Consider the following 22,397-nt stretch of genomic DNA (forward strand, 5'->3'; position numbering starts at 1 on the left):
GATTCATGACAAATGTTACTTTTGGTGTAATTTTTTAATATTTTTTGCGGGTCAATATATGAATTAAGAGGTAGACTTTTTAAAATGCTAATTAATATGAAATGTGTAAAATTAAGTTTAGATAAAGTTCATGATTATCCTAGTGAGAGTTAAAAACTGTAACACATATAGAAAAAACAATAACAGATTTAAATCTTGGCGATTAAGCATGATTTGTGAAATATTTATGGTGATGGCTGCAGTAGAAATATTTTTATCAGTGTTTTAAAAATTGTATTATTCAATGAATTATATAGTGAAAATTAGCAGTGAGGAAATATTTTTAACCCTTGAGTGTACTAACCCAGGGGTTATACATATCACAATGTTGGTAAAGGCTTCTATGCTCAATAAAGCTATTTCTAAATGTTCAGGAGTAAAGTTGATTGTATATTGTTTAACATCACACTCGAGAATTTTTCACCCATATGGAGACGTCACCATTGCCGATGAAGCCCGGGCTGCAAAATTTAGACCTATGCTTGGCACTTATGGCCTTTGAGCAGGGAGGGATCTTTATGATGCCACACCTGCTGTAACATGGGACCTCGTTTTTGCGCTCTCATCCGAATGACCGCCCCATTTAGTCACCTCTTACGACAAGCAAGGGATCTTGAGGACCTATTCTAACCCATATCCCCACGGGCCTTCAGGAGTAAAGAAAAAGATATAGATGGATGCACAGGGGCTAAGCCCGTTTTGGGCCCGGACTCTGTGATACCATAAATATAGAAAGGGATCTAACTCTAACCCAGATTAAAAAAAACTACCCACTCACTTCAAATACCTAAAAAAAAATAATCAGAAACTACCCTGGTGCGATATGCTTTATTTGCCTGTCTCCAATTACGAGGGTATAATTTTTTCTTCTTCAAAGATTGCACTATGGTCTTAAAAAGAGGTTTTAGCCCTCAAAAGATCAGTAACCATGAAATTTACTACTCCCCCCCTCCTCCTCCCCCCCCCCTAGCCACCTCAAAAAATATTTCACACTATTTTTGTAATAACTGTCATGAGAAGTCAAAAATGTTTAAAATTTGAAAATTCACAAAGGACATGCACAAACAGTAATAGGTCACCTGAGTGACTCAGTTGACCTTATAAACTGAAATCTTCAAATTCTATTTCAATACAAGATTGCTACACGTAGCCATGTCCCCCACCACCACAAAAAAAGTTGAAGCACAAAAGTCCCATAACTCCTGTACTAAAATTTATTGAATCAAAATAACGGCACAAAATGATCAACTACATATGGTGACTAACAATCCTACAAAATTTGAACAAAATCCGTTAAGCGGTTTCGGAGAATTTGTGTCCACAAAGTGTTTCTATAGTGTAGCATGTACAAATTCAACAAAGTTCCATAACTCCTGTAAAATTTATTGAATCAAAATGAAGGCGCAATATGATCAACTACATATGGTGACTAACAATCCTACAAAATCTGAATGAAATCCAGTGAGCGGTTTCGGAGTAGTTGCGTCCACAAAGTGTTCCTATAGTGTAGCATGTACAAATTCAACAAAGTCCCATAACTCCTGTAAAAATTGTCGAATCAAAATGGTGACATATTATGATCCACTACACGTGGTGACTAACAATCCTAAAAAATATGAACAAAATCCATTGAGCAGTTTCGGAGGAGTTGCATCCACAAAGTGAAGTAGGATGGACGGACGAATGGACCGTAACATGGACACCGGTATTTCTATGTCCCCTTCCGCGTTGCGGTGGGGGACAATAATGTATTTACCATTATGTATTATTGATGAGAGATGGTACATTCAGCTTACATTACACATGTCAACATCTTCTCAACATTGGAGAGGGAAAGCTACAGAAACACATGGAGACTGACTCCAAGAGAGATGTCTTATAAGTAGATAAATGTGTTCTACATGTACATGTTGAAAAAACATAAATTACCTTGTGGATATTTTTCTCTCATATGCAAAATCAATCTTGCAACTAAAGAAAGATATTCTTCCTAAAATTAAAGTAATACTGTGGAATCATTAGAATTCGTGGTGGCTCAGTTTTCGTGGAATTCGTGGGTACCCCTCACCCACGAATTTACATCCTCAACGAAGCAAACATTCCAGAGTTATCTTTCTTACAAATATATAAATCCACGAAATTACATCCCCACGAACCCGTAAAATTCAGCAATCCACGAAAATTGACCCCCATGAATTTAAATGATTCTACAGTATGGTCAATCATTAGTGGATAAGTTTCAAAAAATACTTTTTAATGAAATATTTAAATCATTGCTTTGATATATTCTCCTATTATTACAATTTTATTCAAAAGAAAAAACTCAGATTTGTAACAAGAAGGATCAACCTCTTATTGTCTGCCTATAAAAGACCAATATGCTCCAAGTTTTAACTTACCCTTGATTGTGATTTAGTAAAAATACACTTCTCCATTTCATCAGATGTTTTGGTAAATTCAAATCTGCGACTTTTTTCTCTGAAACCATCCAACATGAGCAGTCATCACAAGTGGATTTGTAATGTCAGTTAAATTTAGAGTCTGATATTTGTATACATGTAATAATAACTCAAATTATTTCATTATTTCTTTGAATTAACATAATATTTGGACTAAAGAATGAACAGATCTATCATAGTGATTTAACATCTTGTCATACGTACGCTAAAGAATCCATGATTTATAAATGTCAGACTATACATTGTAATTTGGTTTTACTGTATACAGGGAAAGTTTTTCTCCATGTTCAGTTTTTCACCCATACACATTGGAAAATGATTTTGTCTAAATTTCAATTTGCCGAAAGTTGTTTTGGCTACTTTAAAGTAATGAATGAATTCATATCTGCCCTGAGTTTTGAATTCAGCCATTTAGGATAGGGGCAAAATTTACCCTATATACAATGTACGAGGAAGTGGGGCTGGATTGGACACACCGTAAGGAAGCCACATTCCAGCACCACACGCCAGGCTCAAACCCGGAAACCGCAGGGCAAGAGAAAGAGGGGACGTTCAAGAAACACCTGGAGGCGTGACTCGGAGGCAGAATTGAAGGTGCAGGACATGAACTGGCACGGCGCAGCAAAAGCAGACCAGAATCGAGTTTGCTGGAGGACTGTTGTTGATGGCCTAATGTTCCTCACGGAACGACAGGCCTAAGTAAGTAAGTACAATGTACATGTACGAGGACTGTTCGAAAAGTGCACAAACACTGTAAACTACGATTGGGATCGTTGATTTTATTTTCTAACAATTAATGATAAGTATTCAAAAAAGAGGTCAATAGGTCACATCGCTCACCTGAGTGACCTTGATTCTGCTGTTGTTATTTATTTTTTTAATATAAAATTTTATTCCCATGGAAATTTTTGATAAAAAATTGTGGCCCCAACCTAGCCCCAAAGGATCACAGCATAACCGAACATGAATTCATACATGGGGATGCCTTAGCTGCAATAATGTAGCCCTCTCCGATTTTTTTTTTATCCCAAAAACGTCAAAATAAAAAAAAATCGGAGAGGGCTACATTATTGCAGCTAGGGAATGCCTCAACACCAATAACCTTACTGTTCTGGAGGTCATATATCATGGTATGAAATAAAAGGTCTTGTCATAAGAAATATAAATTCAAATGTTGAAGTTCTACCTTAAGTAGTTCAAGAGATATTGAATAGGTTATTCAAATATTCATCTCCAATTGTGGCTCCACCATACCCCAAGGGCCCCTGAATTGAACAAACTTGAATTTGAACTACCTGGGGTTCTGCTGTTGTTGAGATGAAGATATTTAAAGATGTTTCCCTATACTTCCATGTAAAACAGTGATCCCATATTTTGGCCCCACCCTACTTCAGGGGGCCTCAATTTGAGCAACTTGAATCTGCACTAAGGATGCTTGTATATTAACATGACTAAACATGGTCCTGTTCTTGAGATGAAGATTCTAAAATAAACTTCCGATGTATGTAAAACTCTAATCCCCTATTGTGGCCCCATCCTACCCTAGGGGCAATGATTTGATCTTAAATCTACTCTGTCAGGAAGCTTTCATGTAAATTTCAACTTTTCTGACCCATTCAGCTCTTGAGATTTTTTCTAGTACATGTATCTCTCTCTCTTTCTCTCTCTCTCTCTCTCTCTCTATATATATATATATTATATCTATAAATTAATCATATTTGCTTACATTTGACTAGACAGGGAGAGAATCTATGGTCATATAAGATTCTTACACCGTCCCCTGGTGTCTTCTGTACATTTGTTATCAGATTTAATATGTTCATTATTATATTGACAATTACATGTACAATCTGGCATAATGGATACAGGGAGAATTTTGTCAAATACAATATAAAGAGATTCTTGAAGACCCAATTTTATGCCACCTCCCTTAAGATTTACCTGGACAAAGATATAAAAAAAATTATGGCTTGTCAATCCAGTAACTTAACAAGACAATAGCTCAGGCCTTGACTAACAGATTATAGCAAAGTGGATCAACTGGGCATCCGATATCGGAATCGGATAGCAATTTACTACAAGCATATCTACCCTTTTCATCTACCAATAAGATAATATTGCAGCATTTTGTTTAAAATTATGAGTTGATCGATTAAATATTCGAATATTAGAAATAAATTAGTCACAGCCAAATGTGTTGTATTCCGAAGAAAATGTAAAAAAAATCACAGTAGAACTTTTGGAAGAAAAATGAGCAGCAATTCAAGCTTTATTTATTAAAAGAAGTTCCCGAAGTAACGACACCAACTTCCGTGCCTAATGTCCTAATTCCTCCTCAAACATCATTCATAGAATGACCAGATAGATTGCCTCTGTCGGCCATGTGTATTGGACAATGCTTTGCCATCAGGGAGCCTGGATTGACGAACAATACGGTACCATGACAGAAAATCCTGATCACTCATACAAATTTATATCAGACAAAAGAGATTCGTATTGCAGACCTATGGAATAAAGCGAGAAATAAATTATGCCTAACTGTGTAATTAGGGAATTGATGCCAAGTCCAGCTAGATCTAGAAACATCGGGAAATTACGAATATATAATTCAATAATGTACAAATTTGTAATCTTCTGATGCCTTATAATATACTTTGATCCCCTCAATGATAATGTATGCATCATGTGTGAGAGTCGACTAAGAGAGGATCGAGTGAGCCTCTGTTTCATGTAGGCCACTTTTTCATGGATGAATTTATATCACATGGTAAGTGGTGCGTTAGTTCGCCTGTCTGCAGTTTTCTCCATTATAACAGCTGTTAATGTTAGAAGTGGTACACGTATCATGTCACGGGAGGTATTGACATATGATGTAGCAGTCTCTCAACCACTTCAGTTATCTAGAGAGTTCGCCCCGCATGCGGTAGGCCAGGGTTCGAATCCCAGCCGTGACAGACCCAAGTCGTTAAAATGGGTAGCGATAGTTCCATCGCCAAACGCTCAGCATCAGGTGTGAACGTCACGGGTCCTCGGAATTGACCTTAAAAACGGATGTCCCGTGTCACAGTAGGTGTGGCACGATAAAGAACCCTCACTGCTCAATGGCCGTAAGCACCGAGCATAGGCCCAAATTTGAAGCCCTTCACCGGTCTTGGTGACGTCTCCGTATGAGTGAAAAATTCTCGAGCGAGACGTTAAAGGTCATATGAAACGATTTCTAACAGTGGTATTTTACTTTATATACATAAAGATAGGTATGAATGAAAGTCAAATAGCCTTTAATAAAAAAAAAAATATTGACTTTGGATTAATAAGAAATAAAGCTGTAAACTTGTACATGGAATGAATTTGTTACCCACTTATCGTTCTTGATTCTGTGTGTTCGTGACGTCACAACGACCCATCAATGTAAACAACGCAATGAAAATAGTGTAGGCCTACCGTTTTGTTCAACGAAATATCTCACTACATTTAATAGATATGGACTAATTTCTGTTTTCTGACGAACTGCCCGATTTTGTGATTCAACCACATCAGTTTAAACCAATCAGGAATGATGCACGGGAAGCGAATAACGTTCTTCAACAGAGGATGATATTGAAGAAGTCAACCCTGAAGTGCGGCCACTACTACCCCCTCCTTTTCTGACTTTTTTTCCGGGGATAATTTCTCCTCTAAAATGTATGGATCCCTTGCCTATTCCATGCGAATTTCGATTTATCTAATCTTTTCCCACTTTTTGTAATCTTTAGAGATTGGCCTTAAAACTACCGGTAATAATAAAGCCGGTAGAAGGCCAATCTCTAAATCTTACAAAATGTGAGAAAGTCAAACGATTACATAAATCGAAATTCGGATGGGTTAGACGGGGAATCCACATATTTTTGAGAAATTATTGCCGAAAAAAAAATCAGAAAGGGGGGGTGGGGATGGGGGGTGGTAGTTTGGTCCATACATCAGATACAGGCCTGTGGATTTCATTTAAGACCCCATGCCATCAGATACTGAAGTTTGACTATCATTTTAAAAAGATTAAACGTCGTATGAACTTGTGTACATTTCATTTATGATTATCGTAATAAAAATAGTCTAAAAACTGTAATGGTAATCCCATTTTCCTTTTAATAATACACACAATATTGAAATAACGCTAAAATATTCTGTAAGTTTAGAATGTCCTAAATGTTTCAAATGTATTATGGGTATCATCTGTTGTACTATAGCGCACGGTTCTTCATAATCAGTTAATGTTTCCTCGTTTGCCCCAATTTAAGTATAAAATTCACAAATCGTTCAGTGTGTGTGTGTGTGTGTGTGTGTGTGTGGGGGGGGGGGGGGTGGTGCTTCCATATTTTACAATCGTAAGTTATATAAAAATTGCTTGCATTTAATTCTATAGCAGGTATTTACTTTCTCACTTTACATCCCCGCTGTTCAAATATTATTTCAATAAAAAAAAAAATCATTAATTTTTTTAATAAGCATGTTCATAATCAGTACTGATATAGTATATGGTATATAAGTTATAATTTCTGAATGATACTTCATGATTTTCTTTTTGGATTTCAGAATGAAATGTTAATCTACATTTTTAATTCAACTAGATCTTATATATTGAAAATAAAAAAAAAATAAAAGTTACATATTTTTGGGATACTAGTGTAGCTATATTACACGTATATGCCTAATAAATGTGAAACTATACGAATATCATTGACTTGTAGATAAAATATGAAAATAGAATATAATTTTGAGTAGATTTATTCAAAGTTCACGTTCATTGATGGGATGTGTTTTTGTGATTACAATGATAACCAGCCTTTGTGTAATTTAGTAATACATGCATACTTCCAGTGTCTTCGCTTTAACTATTGTAAGCGGTTGACTTTAATTTCTATTTTAATTTGTCTCAGTCTTTGGAAAATAAAAAATGATTGGCACAGCGTCTGATTTTAAATTGATCCATTAGTGTCCACATTGTTTGGCTACCGACGGATGTGCTGAAGTACAGTGTTCATGGCAACAAATCTATCGCGTCGGAGATTTCGTACCCATCTTTTTTTTCTAAATCTGGTATCTCTTGGGAAAAGATACATATGCACCCTCTTTTACGACCTAATACGTGTATATGTACTACAATTAAACGCAGCACATTTTTCAAGGCTATGCAGTTAATACTTCGTTATACCATGTTATAAGTCTATAGTTGTTTACATCACATTGGGTCTTTTTGACATCATCAGCAAGGGAGATAAGCCACGATCATCAAAGATCATTTTCGTGATCGAGTATAATGCAATGAATAAAACAAGATGTGTTTGTGAAACACAAATGCCCCCGATAATGGCCAATTCCGAAGATGGCCAAGGTCACAAGGGCAAATATCTTGGTACCAGTAGAAAGATCTTGTCAAAAGAAATGCTCATGTACAATATGAAAGCTCTAATATTTACCATTTAGAAGTTATGACCAATGTAAAAAAAAAAAAAAAATTAAAGTAGGCCAAATGTCAAGGTCAAAAGGTTCAATACCAACAGAAAGGTCTTGTCACAAGGAATACTCATGTGAAATATCAAAGCTCTATCTCTTACTGTTCAAAAGTTGTTAGCAAGGTTAAAGTTTTCAAAAAGTAGGTCAAACTCCAAGGTCAAGGGGTCAAAAATGTTGGTATCCATGGAAAGGTCTTGTCACAAGGAATAACCATGTGAAATATCAAAGCTCTATCACTTACTGTTCAAAAGTTATTAGCAAGGTTAAAGTTTCAGACAGAATTACAGAATGACAGACAGGATAAAACAATATGCCCCCCGATCTTCGATCTCGGGGGCATAAAAATTAAAAGTGAATTCTTGTTTAATAAACCGGCCTTGATTAATGAATTTCCATACATAACTCAATTTCTTCAGGATGTCGTTTCATATGACCTTTAAGCAAGATACAATCAATCAATATATGAGTGATAGCGGATATAAATAAGATGCCCCTGTGATTTACATCAAACGGTATTGGTGGGTTTTTTTTGTTTTGTTCTGTTAAAGTTTTATACCTCTTTGTATAATACATACATCTGTGCTACTATTTTCGCCCGAAATGCTTCCGTTTCCCATCCGTCAGACATTTCCTTAATTTCCACTGACCACCACAACGAACTCAAGTTTCTACTTTCAATTTCACATTCACCTGCGGGGCCAATCCATTGTGTACACTCAGGTCACGTGCTACCCACATTACATTAGTGTTAGCTTGATGACGCGACCTCTAATTATAGAATGGGGCCAATCGGGATCACGCGCTCATCTTTTTCCGTAAGCGGTCTCCTTTTCGGGTAGCAGGTCGTTCCGTCCCACAGTCGGTCCGTCCCTAGTCGATCCGTCCTTAGACGGTCCGTCCCATGGTCGATTCGGCCCATTTTGCTTAGTCGATCCGGCCCCTCCAATTTTTTTTATCAAAGATATAATAAAAGATTATTACTTGAGAAAAAGGGAAATTTTTGCATATATATTGCAATTATAGTTATCAAAATTAGATAACTGCCGAAGTTAGACCTGTAAATAAAATTGTTTATACAACCCTTAACTAGGATTTATAATTTTTGTTTAAAGTGCAATGATTATGAAAATGTGTGCTCATTAATTATTGTAAAAACATCGTTATTCGACTATGTATAGCAATCAATGTAAATGTGTGTTCCATGTCCACTGATCATTGTGAAAACACCTTAGTGAAAACAGTTTTTATAACTGTGTAACGGGAAGGGAGAAAATGCAACGGACCAGACCGGGATTCGAACCCGGGCCCCCTGAATCTCTAGTCAGGTGCTCTACCAACTGAGCTAACTGGCCACCTGTGATCGAACCCGGCCGACCGATACATTCCTCCCTCCTTAAATTGTCTTCGCCCCTGAAGACACAACCCAAGTTCTTATTAGCCCCTGGGAGGACTTTCACCTCCAAGTCCAGGGGTGGTCAACGGCACCAAATCTGTAACGGGAAGGGAGAAAATGCAACGGACCAGACCGGGATTCGAACCCGGGCCCCCTGAATCTCTAGTCAGGTGCTCTACCAACTGAGCTATCTGGCCACCGGCGATCGAACACGGCTGACCGCTACATTTGCATTGTTGTGCAACCTTTGATCATTAATTACGAGCTTACAGTAACCTAACTATTAGAATTTTTTTTGTTTTTTGTTTCAAAGAATTGCTCATGATTTGGAAATAGAATGTGGCAGGTAGGCCTATAGAAATATTCCAAGAAATGACAGAGTATTTGTCTGAAAACAAAAGGTATTCTTTGTATTGAAAATGATGCCCTCTTTATCGAATATTGTAATGTGTATAATTATCTTAGAAAAAGCTGTCAAATATCAAAACATCTCTTCTTTTGGGGAAATACTGAAAGCTTATTTCAATATTGAGGAACACATACCTTTTAAAAATGCTTTGGCAAAGTATGTTTTTCTTGCTTTTAAAAGAAGAGACATTTGTTATGATAAACAGTCTCAAGAAGATTAATATACATTAAGTGTGATCAAGGTTAATTAGTCTGCAATCAAGCCATAAATACCATAAAGCATATAAAAGGATGACTACCTGATGACAGAGAAGACATGATCAGCGCGGCACACACACCATGAAGATGAAATACGCAGATGTAAATAGCACTTGGAAAAATATGATTTTTTCTGGGCCGGATCGACTAGGGGACGTATTAACTAGGGGACGGATAGTCTAGGGACGGATCGGTAATGGGACGAATCGACTAAGGGACGGATTGATTATGGGACGGAACGTCTAGAAAACCCTTTTTCGGTTACGGAGATTACCGAGTAGTTACGATTAATGTGGTGCGTCGATTTACCCCAAAAGCAGTAATGAAACAAACATGTTTTAAGAGTACGAAACTTTTTTTTAGAATGCTTTGATATGACAAAACAAACATAAATATTGATATGAATAAAAAATTTATATGAAATAAACAATGATAGTGTTTGAAACTCCATGTTCTCGATGCCACATATATGAATCCGAATTGAATCCAGAACTGGCTTCTACATTAATCAGGAGCTCAAATTACTAAGATATCCAGGCCATCAAATTAGGTGACTATATATAGTAATAGGGGCTTGTTTCATAAACTTTGCAGGCTATACTATAATATAATAACACATGTTTGCGATTATAATTGCTTTTATTTATCCCCATTACAATTTTCAGAATAGACAAAAAATTAACTTCATAAACTGAAACATTGTAGCACACAATCTTTATGTATTGTTACTATTATAAGCAAATATGAAATATTATCTGTACAGCTACACGCTTTCAAACTACAGGAACCTGTTCAAAGTATGGATACTACTACACCCCTATCCACCCCTTCTGATTTTTTGGCGGCTATAAATTCCTCCGAAATGTGTAGATTCCATGTCTATCTCATCCCAATTTAAAGATAGGCCTTCTGTCGTTATAATTAATAAATGCATTTAGTTGTATCCAAAATGTGTTTTAAACGTTCAAATTTCGACACAATGCTATTTACATGTATTCAATGACTTTCATCACAGACTCCTCTTTTCTTTTTTAATTTTTAAAGAATTCAAAGGGGCATTACCTATGAAGGTGATGGCAACCATTTCTTTTCCAAAATATCTCAATGGCATGGTAATATGTATATCAATGCCTAATGAAAACATTTCTTTTGTACACAAAGAAGAAAATCCTAATAAAACTACCGTAGACAACCACTTATCAGGTAAAAGAAGTAAGGAAAAATTACATGGTTTAAAGGCCAGCAAGCCAATAATTATCTAATCACCAAAATCAGAGTAGAGATAATACTGAAATGTGCCGGTCCCGCACAACCCCGCATGGTCATCATCAGAGTGCCCCCCCCCCCCCCTTTTAAAAGTTAGATTATAATAATATTTAGAATGATCTATTTTAGTATTATGTAATTTAAAAAGACAAAGTGTTAACAAAACTGTAAATAACAAAGTAAATTCGATCCATCCATTTAGATTTAAAGTACTTAGTTTCAAATGTCTATATAAATAGATAACTTTTTGATGTTGGTAAATTATCACATCTGATATTTTTTGTGCTGCATTACCATTACGACAATAAATATTCTTAGCTCTTAGCTCTCTCTCTCTCTCTCTCTCTCTCTCTCTCTCTCTCTCTCTCTCGTAAGCATACGAAACATCTTTCGTACGAGTTTATTAAATTGAATGAAAGAGGATTGACCAATCAAAATCTACTTTACAAGATTCCTTCTGGTTACTAGCTCTATCATTCCGAAATATTTCTGTCACACTTTTAAGTCTAAATCAATTTGAGATTTCAGTGTTTCTGTTCTATATTATGCAAAGGTTTGTAAAGTAGTTTTTGTTTCTTTAGTGAACAATGTAGCAATATACCAACAGCCAAATCACTTTAATCAGTTAATTCCTAAGGAGTTAGTCCGAGTTGCATTTTGATAAAATGTATATATACAGGTGTGTGTGTGTGATTGTACCACGGGTGCAAGGTGTTTGAGTCTTGATATATTGATAGTGGGCACATATATACATATGTAAATAACTAACAGTTAATTATCACACAGGTTATTAAGACACAAGCCCCTGTCGATGATGTATGTAACAATACCTTTCGGAGAAAGATCAATGATTGCACTAGGAATTCAAAACATGAATCATGATTGATATACATACGGTCTAGGTAATGTAAAGGAATGTAGTTAATGAACGTTCAGGAGAATTAAAGATAAAACTGTATATATGTTACAGAGAGCTACATGGTCTAAGAAAAGCCTTTGAGAAATGGAAAATTTTGTGCTGTACGAAGAATTGGGCAGGGGAGACCACTCCATCATCTATAAGGGTAGAAGGAAGGGAACCATAAACTTTGTGGCCATTCATTGCATAGAAAAATGTAAACGACCAGAGGTTACCAACACGGTATGTAGTATACAATGTACTTTATTTCCAATTATGGACTTTGAGAGACATATAATTTGATAATTATATCATATTTTAATACAAATCATATGCAGTAAATACCAAGGGCATCTAGTTCAAGATAAAGGAATTTATATTCCTCCTTGTATTCAGTGCAGAGGGTCATTGAAGTCACATGTACATGACTTGAAGCTAACTTTTTATGTCACCAGTCCAGCTGGACTGATGGGATATAATTTCAACTAGTCCGCAGAAGAATTTACCAGTCCAACAGAGTTTTCCAGATATAATTAAACATATTTCGTTAATGTTATCAAAATAAAATTTAACTCAATATGCCTCAGACAATATTGTAACACTTAAATATGGGATTTATATTTACGAATCAGATTCGTCTGATATCTTCAGATGGAAGCATGCCAAATGTGCGTATAAAATTTCATAATTATATTTTCCAAAATGATGTTTTAGAAAATTAACCAGTCCCTTCAGACTGACTAAAACAAATGTCAGTCAGTCCACCAGACTTTTAACCAGTCACAGACTGACGGGCATATGTTAATTTCGAGCCCTGATGTATAAACATATAATGAATTGGACGAGGAGTATTGTACTGACAAATTGACAATGGCTGATGAATGAAGCTTTACTCGGTATGTAGATTAGAACACTAATTACATACAGGCACACTATGTAAATCATTACTACATGAATTAGTGATGAAACGATTATCGCTGACAATCAATTGTCGATCGTTTTTGGCTCATCGATTCTGAATATCAATTCCATTTTTCATAATTGATTGTCGTCCGAACACAAACCCCCAATAAACGAATCAAATACGTATGTATTTTGATTAATATATTTGAAAAGCGAAAAGGCTTCTGACATCATCATCATGGATATTGAAATCAATTAACTTGAGATTCCTCCGACTCTTACCCCCACTTTTATATTGTGACATGTGTGGGAGAGAGTCAGAACACACTCCATATTGAAAAGTGGGAATTTAGCAACACCAGCTGATGTTACTGCTTTGTGGTTTTTACATGGCAATAGCATCATATTAGTCATGATTTACTTGTAGAATAATCATTCGATAACCAAATCTTCGTGTCTTGGATGGTAGATCCACGAAATAAAGTTGTAAAAGGTAGGCAATGCAGCGACACCAGCTAGTGTCGCTGAATTTCCACTTCACACTATGGAGTCCGCTCTGACTCTCCTACATGTCACGATATAAAAGCAGGAGTAAGAGTCGGAGGGGTATCGAACTAGTTGATAACTTGATATATATTCCTACCCAGGGAAAGCCAAGTCTGACATCTGGAATTTTTTTTTTTTTTTAAAAACTAACTCCAATCTGGATATCCATAAAAATTTATTAACGACATGTAAATGACGATTATATTGGTCATTGATCGATACAGTTCTTCTGATTTTGACCAATTATTGATTACCTGGTATGAAATTTGTCCGATTATTCAACTCTGATATGATGCTTAAAAAGTGTACTATGCAATGAAATCTAATTTCCCGTCAAACATAAATTTCTCTGTTGAGATAAAAATTAAATTATATCAGTCTATGATAGTTCCAATTTCAACTTTTAAACTCTATAAAATTAGGATTACAGATTTTAATGTTAATTTACTCTCTTCAGATCATAATCCATTCGAAAAAAACACAACTCCAGATACTTAAAGATATACTAGATGTTCACGAAAATCATTGAATATTGCTGTTCTATCTGAGCTTGGTTGATTCCCATATTTTACTTTTGCAAGCCGATGAAAATAATGTTTAAATTTTATTCAAAACTTACTATATTAGAGTATGAATTATTATAATGATCAACTAGCAGTATCTGCATTTAAAGAAGATAAAACTCTGGATTCTAGAATATATCATGGCAAAGAAAATTGTTTATACTGCAATGAAAATTATGCTTAACTTATCTAGATATATCGCACAAAACTTTGAATTTTTAAAAATAATATAGTGAACTTAAATGAATACAAATTATAATAGTACAGTTTCCATGAAAGAAATTAGAAAATTGGAAAAATCAACCCTAACAAAATTAAGAATCAGTGCCCATACACTGCATATTGAAACAGGAAGATATTCTAGACCATGTGTTCCTAGAGAAATGTGTGTTTGTCATACATGTAGATTATTTTATTGAAAATGAAATACTTTACTACCCAAATTATGACCAATGTAGATTACAATGTGATAAGATATTTAATTGTCAATATTATATGAAAGAAACCCCGTAATTGAAATTGTTAACCCTCAGAATATCAAAATTGCTAGAAGAATATGTAACTTTTTGAATGAGTGCTTGTTTCAATATCAGAAAAGAAAGACTTCAAAATATTAGTATATAATGAAAACTTACTAAACATATTACTACATGTATAACACAGCTAATTGTATAATATTTTGATAATTTGATGCATAAGATTTCTTTTTATGAAGAAATTCTTACACACATGTTCTTTTCCTCTATATCTTATGTTCCTGAACACTCTGGGTATATACATGGACAATTACATGTCAAGTTCAAGTTGTAAGTATGGTCCTTCGGATGAGACCGCAAAAACTGAGGTCCCGTGTCACAGCAGGTGTGGCACAATAAAGATCCCTCCCTGTTCAAAGGCCATAAGCGCCAAGCATATTCTTCAATTTATTTCTTATCAATATGAAAGATTAATTCACTGAATGTTAAATTTGCGGAAATTTTGTTACAGTGAATATAGCGAAAATTAACGTCGCGAGTTAATTTCTTGCTATACAGTATTTTACTGAATTAAGACAGGTATTTGATTCTGTGGAAATATGCAACTGTGGCTAACTTATGATTTGTAATTTTATTCAAAAGGTAAGAATGACCCATGACATTAGTCATCCCAATGTGGTGAAGTTTTATGAGTGGTATGAGACCAGTAACCACCTGTGGCTAGTGGTAGAACTGTGCACTGGTGGTAGTCTAGCCACTTTGATCACTCAGGATAGGAATCTCCCCGAGAGCTCCATTAGATCATTTGGCATTGACCTGGTCACTGGAATACATTACATACACTCTCTAGGAATTCTCTTCTGTGACCTTCGACCTACAAAGGTAAAATTCAAATGATTATGAATTAATACTTTAAAAAATGAATTTAGACAAGTAAAATCAAAGTTGCATATCATGTAAACTTCAAGCTAATTCTTTTGATTTGTGTTATGAGATATACTTAGAGAAAAGATCAACAAATGTTTTAAAAGGATTTGAAATGTGTTAAAATGTTGTAGAATATGTGCATCTTGAAAGATGAAGATTTTGTTTGTAGCTGATACAGATAAATGTAATATTACCATGCTCCATTTTGACAGATTTTACTGGATGGTTCTGGAACCTTGAAATATGCAGATTTTGGGTTATCTAGAGTAGAAGGGGAGGTTTTAGAAGAATTGTTTGAAAAGTTTGCTGATGCAGGAGAAATGTGGAGTACTGAAGCAGATGTAGAAGAAAACCCTTTGTCAAAGAAATACAAAACTACAGGTAGATGTAAAACTTATACGGTACCAATTTTGATGCACCAGATGCGCATTTCGACAAATAATGTCTCTTCAGTGATGCTCAACCGAAATGTTTGAAATCTGAAATAACTATGAAGTTTTAGAGCTAAATATAGCCAAAACCAGCATGTCAAAAAAGTGGAGCCAAATTCGTCCAAGGATAAGAGCTATGCATGAGGGAGATAATCCTTAATTTTGAAATGAATTTCTAAATTTTATAACAGCAATTAAATATACATCCGTATTTTCAAGCTAGTAACGAAGTACTTAGCTACTGGGCTGTAGAACAATGTACATATCTATCTCTCTATCAGGCTGTGTTGACTGTACAGTGTACATATCTATCTCCCTATCAGTCTGTGCTGACTGTACAGTGTACATATCTATCTCCCTATCAGTCTGTACTGACTGTACAGTGTACATATCTATCTCCCTGTCAGTCTGTGTTGACTTTATAGTGTGCATATCTCCCTATCAGGCTGTGTTGACAGTGCAGTGTACATATAGATCTCCCTGCGCTGACAGTACAGTGTACATATCTATCTCTCTATCAGGCTGTGCTGACAGTACAGTGTACATATCTATCTCCCTATCAGGCTGTTCTGACAGTACAGTGTACATATCTATCTCCCTATCAGTCTGTGCTGACTGTACAGTGTACATATCTATCTCCCTATCAGGCTGTGTTGACTATATAGTGTACATATCTATCTCCCTATCAGGTGTACTGACTGTACAGTGTACATATCTATCTCCCTATCAGTCTGTGCTGACTGTACGATGTACATATCTATCTCCCTATCAGCCTGTCTTGACTGTGCGGTGTACATATCTATCTCCCTATCAGGCTGTGTTGACTGTACAGTGTACATATCTATCTCCCTATCAGGCTGTGTTGACTGTACAGTGTACATATCTATCTCCCTATCAGGCTGTGTTGACTGTACAGTGTACATATCTATCTCCCTATCAGGCTGTGTTGACTGTGTAGTGTACATATCTATCTCCCTATCAAGTGTACTGACTGTACAGTGTACATATCTATCTCCCTATCAGGCTGTGTTGACTGTACAGTGTACATATCTATCTCCCTATCAGGCTGTGTTGACTGTACAGTGTACATATCTCCCTATCAGGTTGTGTTGACTGTACAGTGTACATATAGATCTCCCTGTGTTGACTGTACAGTGTACACATCTATCTCCCTATCAGGCTGTGTTGACTGTACAGTGTACATATCTATCTCCCTATCAGGCTGTGTTGACTGTACAGTGTACATATCTATCTCCCTATCAGTCTGTGCTGACTGTACAGTGTACATATCTATCTCCCTGTGTTGACTGTACAGTGTACACATCTATCTCCCTATCAGGCTGTGTTGACTGTACAGTGTACATATCTATCTCCCTATCAGGCTGTGTTGACTGTACAGTGTACATATCTATCTCCCTATCAGGCTGTGCTGACTGTACAGTGTACATATCTAGCTCCTTATCAGGCTCTATTGACAGTACAGTGTACATATCTATCTCCTTATCAGGCTGTGCTGACAATACAGTGTACATATCTATCTCCCTATCAGGCTGTGTTGACTGTACAGTGTACATATCTATCTCCCTATCAGGCTGTGTTGACTGTGTAGTGTACATATCTATCTCCCTATCAGTCTGTGCTGACTGTACAGTGTACATATCTATCTCTCTATCAGGCTGTGTTAACTGTACAGTCTACATTTCTATCTATCAGGCTGTGTTGACTGTACAGTGTACATATCCATCTCTCTATCAGGCTGTGCTGACAGCAACTTTGCCTCTCCAATATATACATGTTTAGATATGACTGATCTCTGACGAAGTTGACCTTGGTGCTGCTTTAGTGGGACTGAACAGTGGAGATCTCTTAATAATGTGACAGTTTAGTAACATTGTGCAAATTTCTTGGATAATGTATAAAGTGCAACATACATTTTGTAGTTATTTTTTATGAAATCATATACTGTACATGACGGATGGAAGAATGTACATCTTGCCTATTAAGTTTTTTGACATTTACCAGAATAGAAATATATAAAAATCATTTTAGGTTAAATCACGTACAAAAAGTAACTTGTTTATCAAATATTTTCAGGAGCCCCCACTTACATGGCCCCTGAAGGTCTACAGTCACATGAAATCACAATACTCAGTGATCTTTGGTCACTTGGCTGTGTACTGTATGAATTGTTTACTGGTAAGTTAAACTTCATATTTGCATTTTATGATAAGAGAATATGTATGTATATCCATGATTGCTTGATTTTCTTTAACATGTACTATAATTCCATTTATTCTTTTCGAAAATGGACAGGTCATCCTCCATTTTTAGCTGAGTCTTTTCAACAGTTGAAAGAGAAAATTTTACACAAAGATTTACCACCCCCTAAAGTAAAAGGTGGGTTGTTAATCAAATTATGAAACTTACAGTTAAAAATATGTCTTTACACATTTGAACATATATACATTATTTGAATTGTAGGTAGTAGATTTTCATCTAAACCCTCCCCAGATTTCCATAGTCTGTTGGAGGGACTTCTACAGAAAGATCCAGATAAAAGGTAAATTTAGAATTGTCATACTGAAGTACTGTAATTTCGGAAATAGGTTTGATATGGAGTAAAGGTCAAAAGGCTTAATTTTAGCCATTTTCTGAGAAAAATCCTTTGATCGGTTGCTTAGGTATATAGGGCAAAGACTCTTCCAGCTATTTCTGTTATGAGGTCAGTAGGGCATAGGTATCATTGCAAGTGTATTGATTGATTGATTAAATATAACATACCAATTTTAGACCAAGGGCTTGTTCATTTCTAAAAATGTGTTACATATCAGAGTTAATTTTTCCCCCCTTACTTTGTTCTTATCCACTTCCTTATGACCCATTTAGATAGTCTTAAAAAACTATTTACCATTGTCAAATGCAATTTCTTTAAAGGGGCATTAGCTGTAAAAGTGGTGGCAACCATTTTTCTCAAAATCTCTCAGTGGCATAAGAATATATATTTTAAAATGACTAATAAAAACATTTATTTTGTACAAAAACAAGAAAAACTAATAAAACTATGTTAGATAACCGCTTTTAGTGTAAAGAAATATGTAAGGAAAAATTACTGTCTTGCAAGACTCTTTATTTAATCATTATTTAATCACCAAAATTACACATTCATATGACTGCTTGGAGGTTAAAAAATGTTTGATATAATTGAATATACTGATGTTACTACTGAAATATATAATATGGAGAAATTTTCAATTGAATTCAATTTTTGGTGACAAAATGACAGCTAATTCCCCTTTCAAGCATAGGCTATATATAGGTTGATTTAGTATATTAGGCAAGGCTAATGATAATAAGAATATTGACCTTGTTACCAAAAATTATGGTAATAGTATGATCTAACACAAGGATTCATCAAATATCATAGGTATAATATATATCTGTGTAAAACTACCCAACATGATTTCATTTTGCTGTCAAATTGGGACATTGTACTAGTATTTGTGGTTTTTATGCCCCCGAGATCGAAGATCGGGGGGTATATTGTTTTTGTCCTGTCTGTCATTCTGTAATTCTGTCATTCTGATTGAAACTTTAACCTTGCTAATAACTTTTGAACAGTAAGTGATAGAGCTTTGATATTTCACATGAGTATTCCTTGTGACAAGACCTTTCCGTGGGTAGCAACATTTTTGACCCCGTGACCTTGGAATTTGACCTATTTTTTGAAAACTTTAACCTTGCTAATAACTTTTGAACAATAAGTGATAGAGCTTTGATATTTCACATGAGTATTCCTTGTGACAAGACCTTTCTGTTGGTATTGAACCTGTTGACCTTGGCATTTGACCTACTTTTAATTTTTTTTTTACATTGGTCATAACTTCTAAATGGTAAATATTAGAGCTTTAATATTGTACATGAGCATTTCTTTTGACAAGATCTTTCTACTGGTACCAAGATATTTGCCCTTGTGACCTTGGCCATCTTCGGAATTGGCTATTATCAGGGGCATTTGTGTTTCACAAACACATCTTGTTACATTTTGAAAGCTGACTACATGTAATAGAAAAAAGAAAAGTTGCATCATGAAAAAATTGATATGCTGTTTGTTATCAGGATCTATATTGATGGTTTGGTTTTTTCCAGAATGGGATGGCCTGGTTTAGTGAACCATCCTTTCTGGCAGGGTCGACTGAGTCACCTTGCCAAAGACCTGGTGACCTCTCAAGAGGTCAGAAGTAGCATTGTTAACACGGGAAGAAGTAGTGTTCTAGTGGAGGGTACAGCCTCCGTCCTGGGCAAAATCAAAACTGTGGATCTCAAGAAAAGCATGGACCGACCGGTATCAACACTTGAAACAGAGGGAACAAGACCAGGTCACCAGTTTATCACAATTATTTCCATTTGAAAAATGAACACATGCAGTACTATGGTTCATGATTTAGAGAGTTTTTATTTACCTATCTTTAAACAGGACATGATATGGTACAGCAATGTCTGTATGGATGGATGTCCTTCTGTCCATCCATTTGTTAGGGATTTTCTGTTTTCATTTCTCTGTCACAAGTCAGGCTGAAACTTGCTGTGTAGCTTCTTTGTGGGTCACTCAAGATCATGTTGTAATTTTGATCCAATTTAATCTCTCTTGTAGGAGTTTTGCTACTGCATTTGAAGTTTAATGTGAGAACACTCACAGATAGATATATTATAGTAAAGGGACCATTTGTGTGTGTCTGTGTAACACTGAGGTTGTAGACACTCTACAGGCCACATTTTTTGCTTGATTGAATTGATACTTCACATATAGCTTTGTTATCAAAAGAGGAAGAATCCTATTGATTGTGGTCAAAAGGTCAAAGGTCAAGTTCACTACAGGACTTCATAGAAAAAGCTTGTTGACACTCAGAGGCAACATTTTTTGCTTTGTTGATTTGATGCTTCACATGTAGCTTTGTTAATAAAAGAGGAAGAACCCTATTTATTTTGGGTTCAAAAGGTCAAAGCCAAGGTCACTACAGGACTTCATGGAAAAATTTGTGGTCTCTCTAAAGGCCACAATTTTTGCTTAATTGATTGATACTTCAAATGTAGCTTTGCCATTAAAAGAGAAAGAACCCTATTGGGGCCAAAGTTCAAGGTCACCAGAAGACTTTGTAGAAAAAAACTTGTGGACACTCTATAGAGGCCACATATTTTGCTCTGTTGATTTGATACTTTACACGTAGCTTTGTTATCAAACCGAGAAAAGCCCCTATTGATTAAAGGGTTCAAAGGTCAAGGTCACTACAGGACTTTGTAGAAAAAGCTTGTAGACACTTATAGCAAGGGTTACGCCCCACCTTGTGGAGCTCTTGTTTTACAGAATGTATGGCTATTGAAGATGTGTACGTGGCAAGTATTTAATTGATTTTGAGAAAATTACAGATTGTTGAACTTTAATAATCAATTTTGAGGAAATATTACAAAGCATTTGTCCATCTAACTCTTCCCACAGTTTTCAAATGAGGACCTTATTATTTTACAGAGTGTTTGTTTGGGTGTGTTTGTATGGGTATTGAATATGTGCTTTTGGCAAGGATTTTGATTTTCTTCAATTTTTGAGAAAACAACAGGTTGTTGAACTTAGTAAGTTTTGAGGAAATATTACTAAGTGAGTACAGGGTCTGTCCATTTAGCTCCTCTCACAGTTTTCAAGCTAAGGTATTTGTAAATGACTTAAAGATGTGTGTATTGCAAGGACAATTTTCTCATTTTCTTTGATGTTTGAAAAAATTACAGGTTCTTGAACCGGTCAATTTTAGGGAAATATTTTACACAAAGAGCTCTTGCTTTATCTATTTACCTCCTGTCACAGTTTTTGAACTAGAGCCATTTACTCACACAATGCAAAAGAAAGCATGGTATAGTTTGATAATGGCTAAAACTACCCTAAGTAAAATTCTATAACTCACATTACATAAGCTTGTATTATGTTCTGTTTCCAGTATTCTTGTTGGAGAATATTTTACTCTACTCTACCATACTTATATAAATGTCATTTCATTCTTTGAAAAATAGGTTCGACAATGGGAGATTACATGAGACCAAAGACAGCTCCTGGCAACGAGGGAGGATCCACTCTGTTTACATTGAGGTAATATTGTTAATATATCTAAGTGAATAAACACAAGGTACCGAATGCATGTATTTTTAAAGCAAAAAGAAATAGAAATTGAGCAATTCATTTTAAACAACTGCTGAAGATACCGAAGGTACAATGTACATGAATACTAGTATGTACTGAATGATGTATGAATACCTACTAAGTACTTTTATAGAGTTTATATCTTTTATATCTTTA

General features: G+C 35.5%; 2 protein-coding genes and 1 non-coding gene across 15 annotated transcripts in view; 1 reads left to right on the forward strand and 2 right to left on the reverse strand.

The window, feature by feature from the left end:
* Positions 1–8,762, reverse strand: part of LOC125650406 (galactose mutarotase-like) — a 23,549-nt gene extending 14,787 nt beyond the window's left edge. For 2 of the 9 annotated variants that reach the window (XM_048878695.2, XM_048878694.2), the window contains exons 1-3: positions 8,564–8,752; positions 2,439–2,517; positions 1,969–2,029 (exon numbers count right to left, since the gene is read on the reverse strand). In XM_048878695.2, coding sequence (XP_048734652.2) covers positions 1,969–2,029; positions 2,439–2,517; positions 8,564–8,616 — 193 coding nt within the window. In that variant the 5' untranslated portion in view covers positions 8,617–8,752. Of the gene's footprint in view, positions 1–1,968; positions 2,030–2,438; positions 2,518–8,544 lie in introns of all 9 variants that reach the window. The other 7 variants (XM_056164725.1, XM_056164723.1, XM_048878698.2 and 4 more) reach the window with 6 other exon arrangements.
* A 743-nt stretch (positions 8,763–9,505) lies between these two features.
* Trnas-aga (transfer RNA serine (anticodon AGA)) lies at positions 9,506–9,578 on the reverse strand. Its single transcript has one exon. It is a non-coding gene; the product is annotated as a tRNA-Ser (tRNA).
* Positions 9,579–11,744: 2,166 nt separating this feature from the next.
* LOC125650403 (serine/threonine-protein kinase ULK4-like) overlaps positions 11,745–22,397 on the forward strand; it is a 41,343-nt gene continuing 30,690 nt past the window's right edge. For all 5 annotated transcript variants that reach the window (XR_007360986.2, XM_048878683.2, XM_048878684.2 and 2 more), the window contains exons 1-9: positions 11,745–11,866; positions 12,284–12,454; positions 15,342–15,581; positions 15,839–16,007; positions 18,152–18,253; positions 18,371–18,454; positions 18,539–18,617; positions 20,204–20,433; positions 22,115–22,190. Coding sequence is in view for 4 of the 5 variants with exons in the window: in XM_048878683.2 (XP_048734640.2) it covers positions 12,317–12,454; positions 15,342–15,581; positions 15,839–16,007; positions 18,152–18,253; positions 18,371–18,454; positions 18,539–18,617; positions 20,204–20,433; positions 22,115–22,190 (1,118 nt within the window). In the remaining variant the exon portion in view is untranslated. The remainder of the gene's footprint in view (positions 11,867–12,283; positions 12,455–15,341; positions 15,582–15,838; positions 16,008–18,151; positions 18,254–18,370; positions 18,455–18,538; positions 18,618–20,203; positions 20,434–22,114; positions 22,191–22,397) is intronic.

This window comes from Ostrea edulis, chromosome 5 (genome assembly GCF_947568905.1).
Source record: "Ostrea edulis chromosome 5, xbOstEdul1.1, whole genome shotgun sequence".
Lineage (NCBI taxonomy): Eukaryota > Metazoa > Mollusca > Bivalvia > Ostreida > Ostreidae > Ostrea > Ostrea edulis.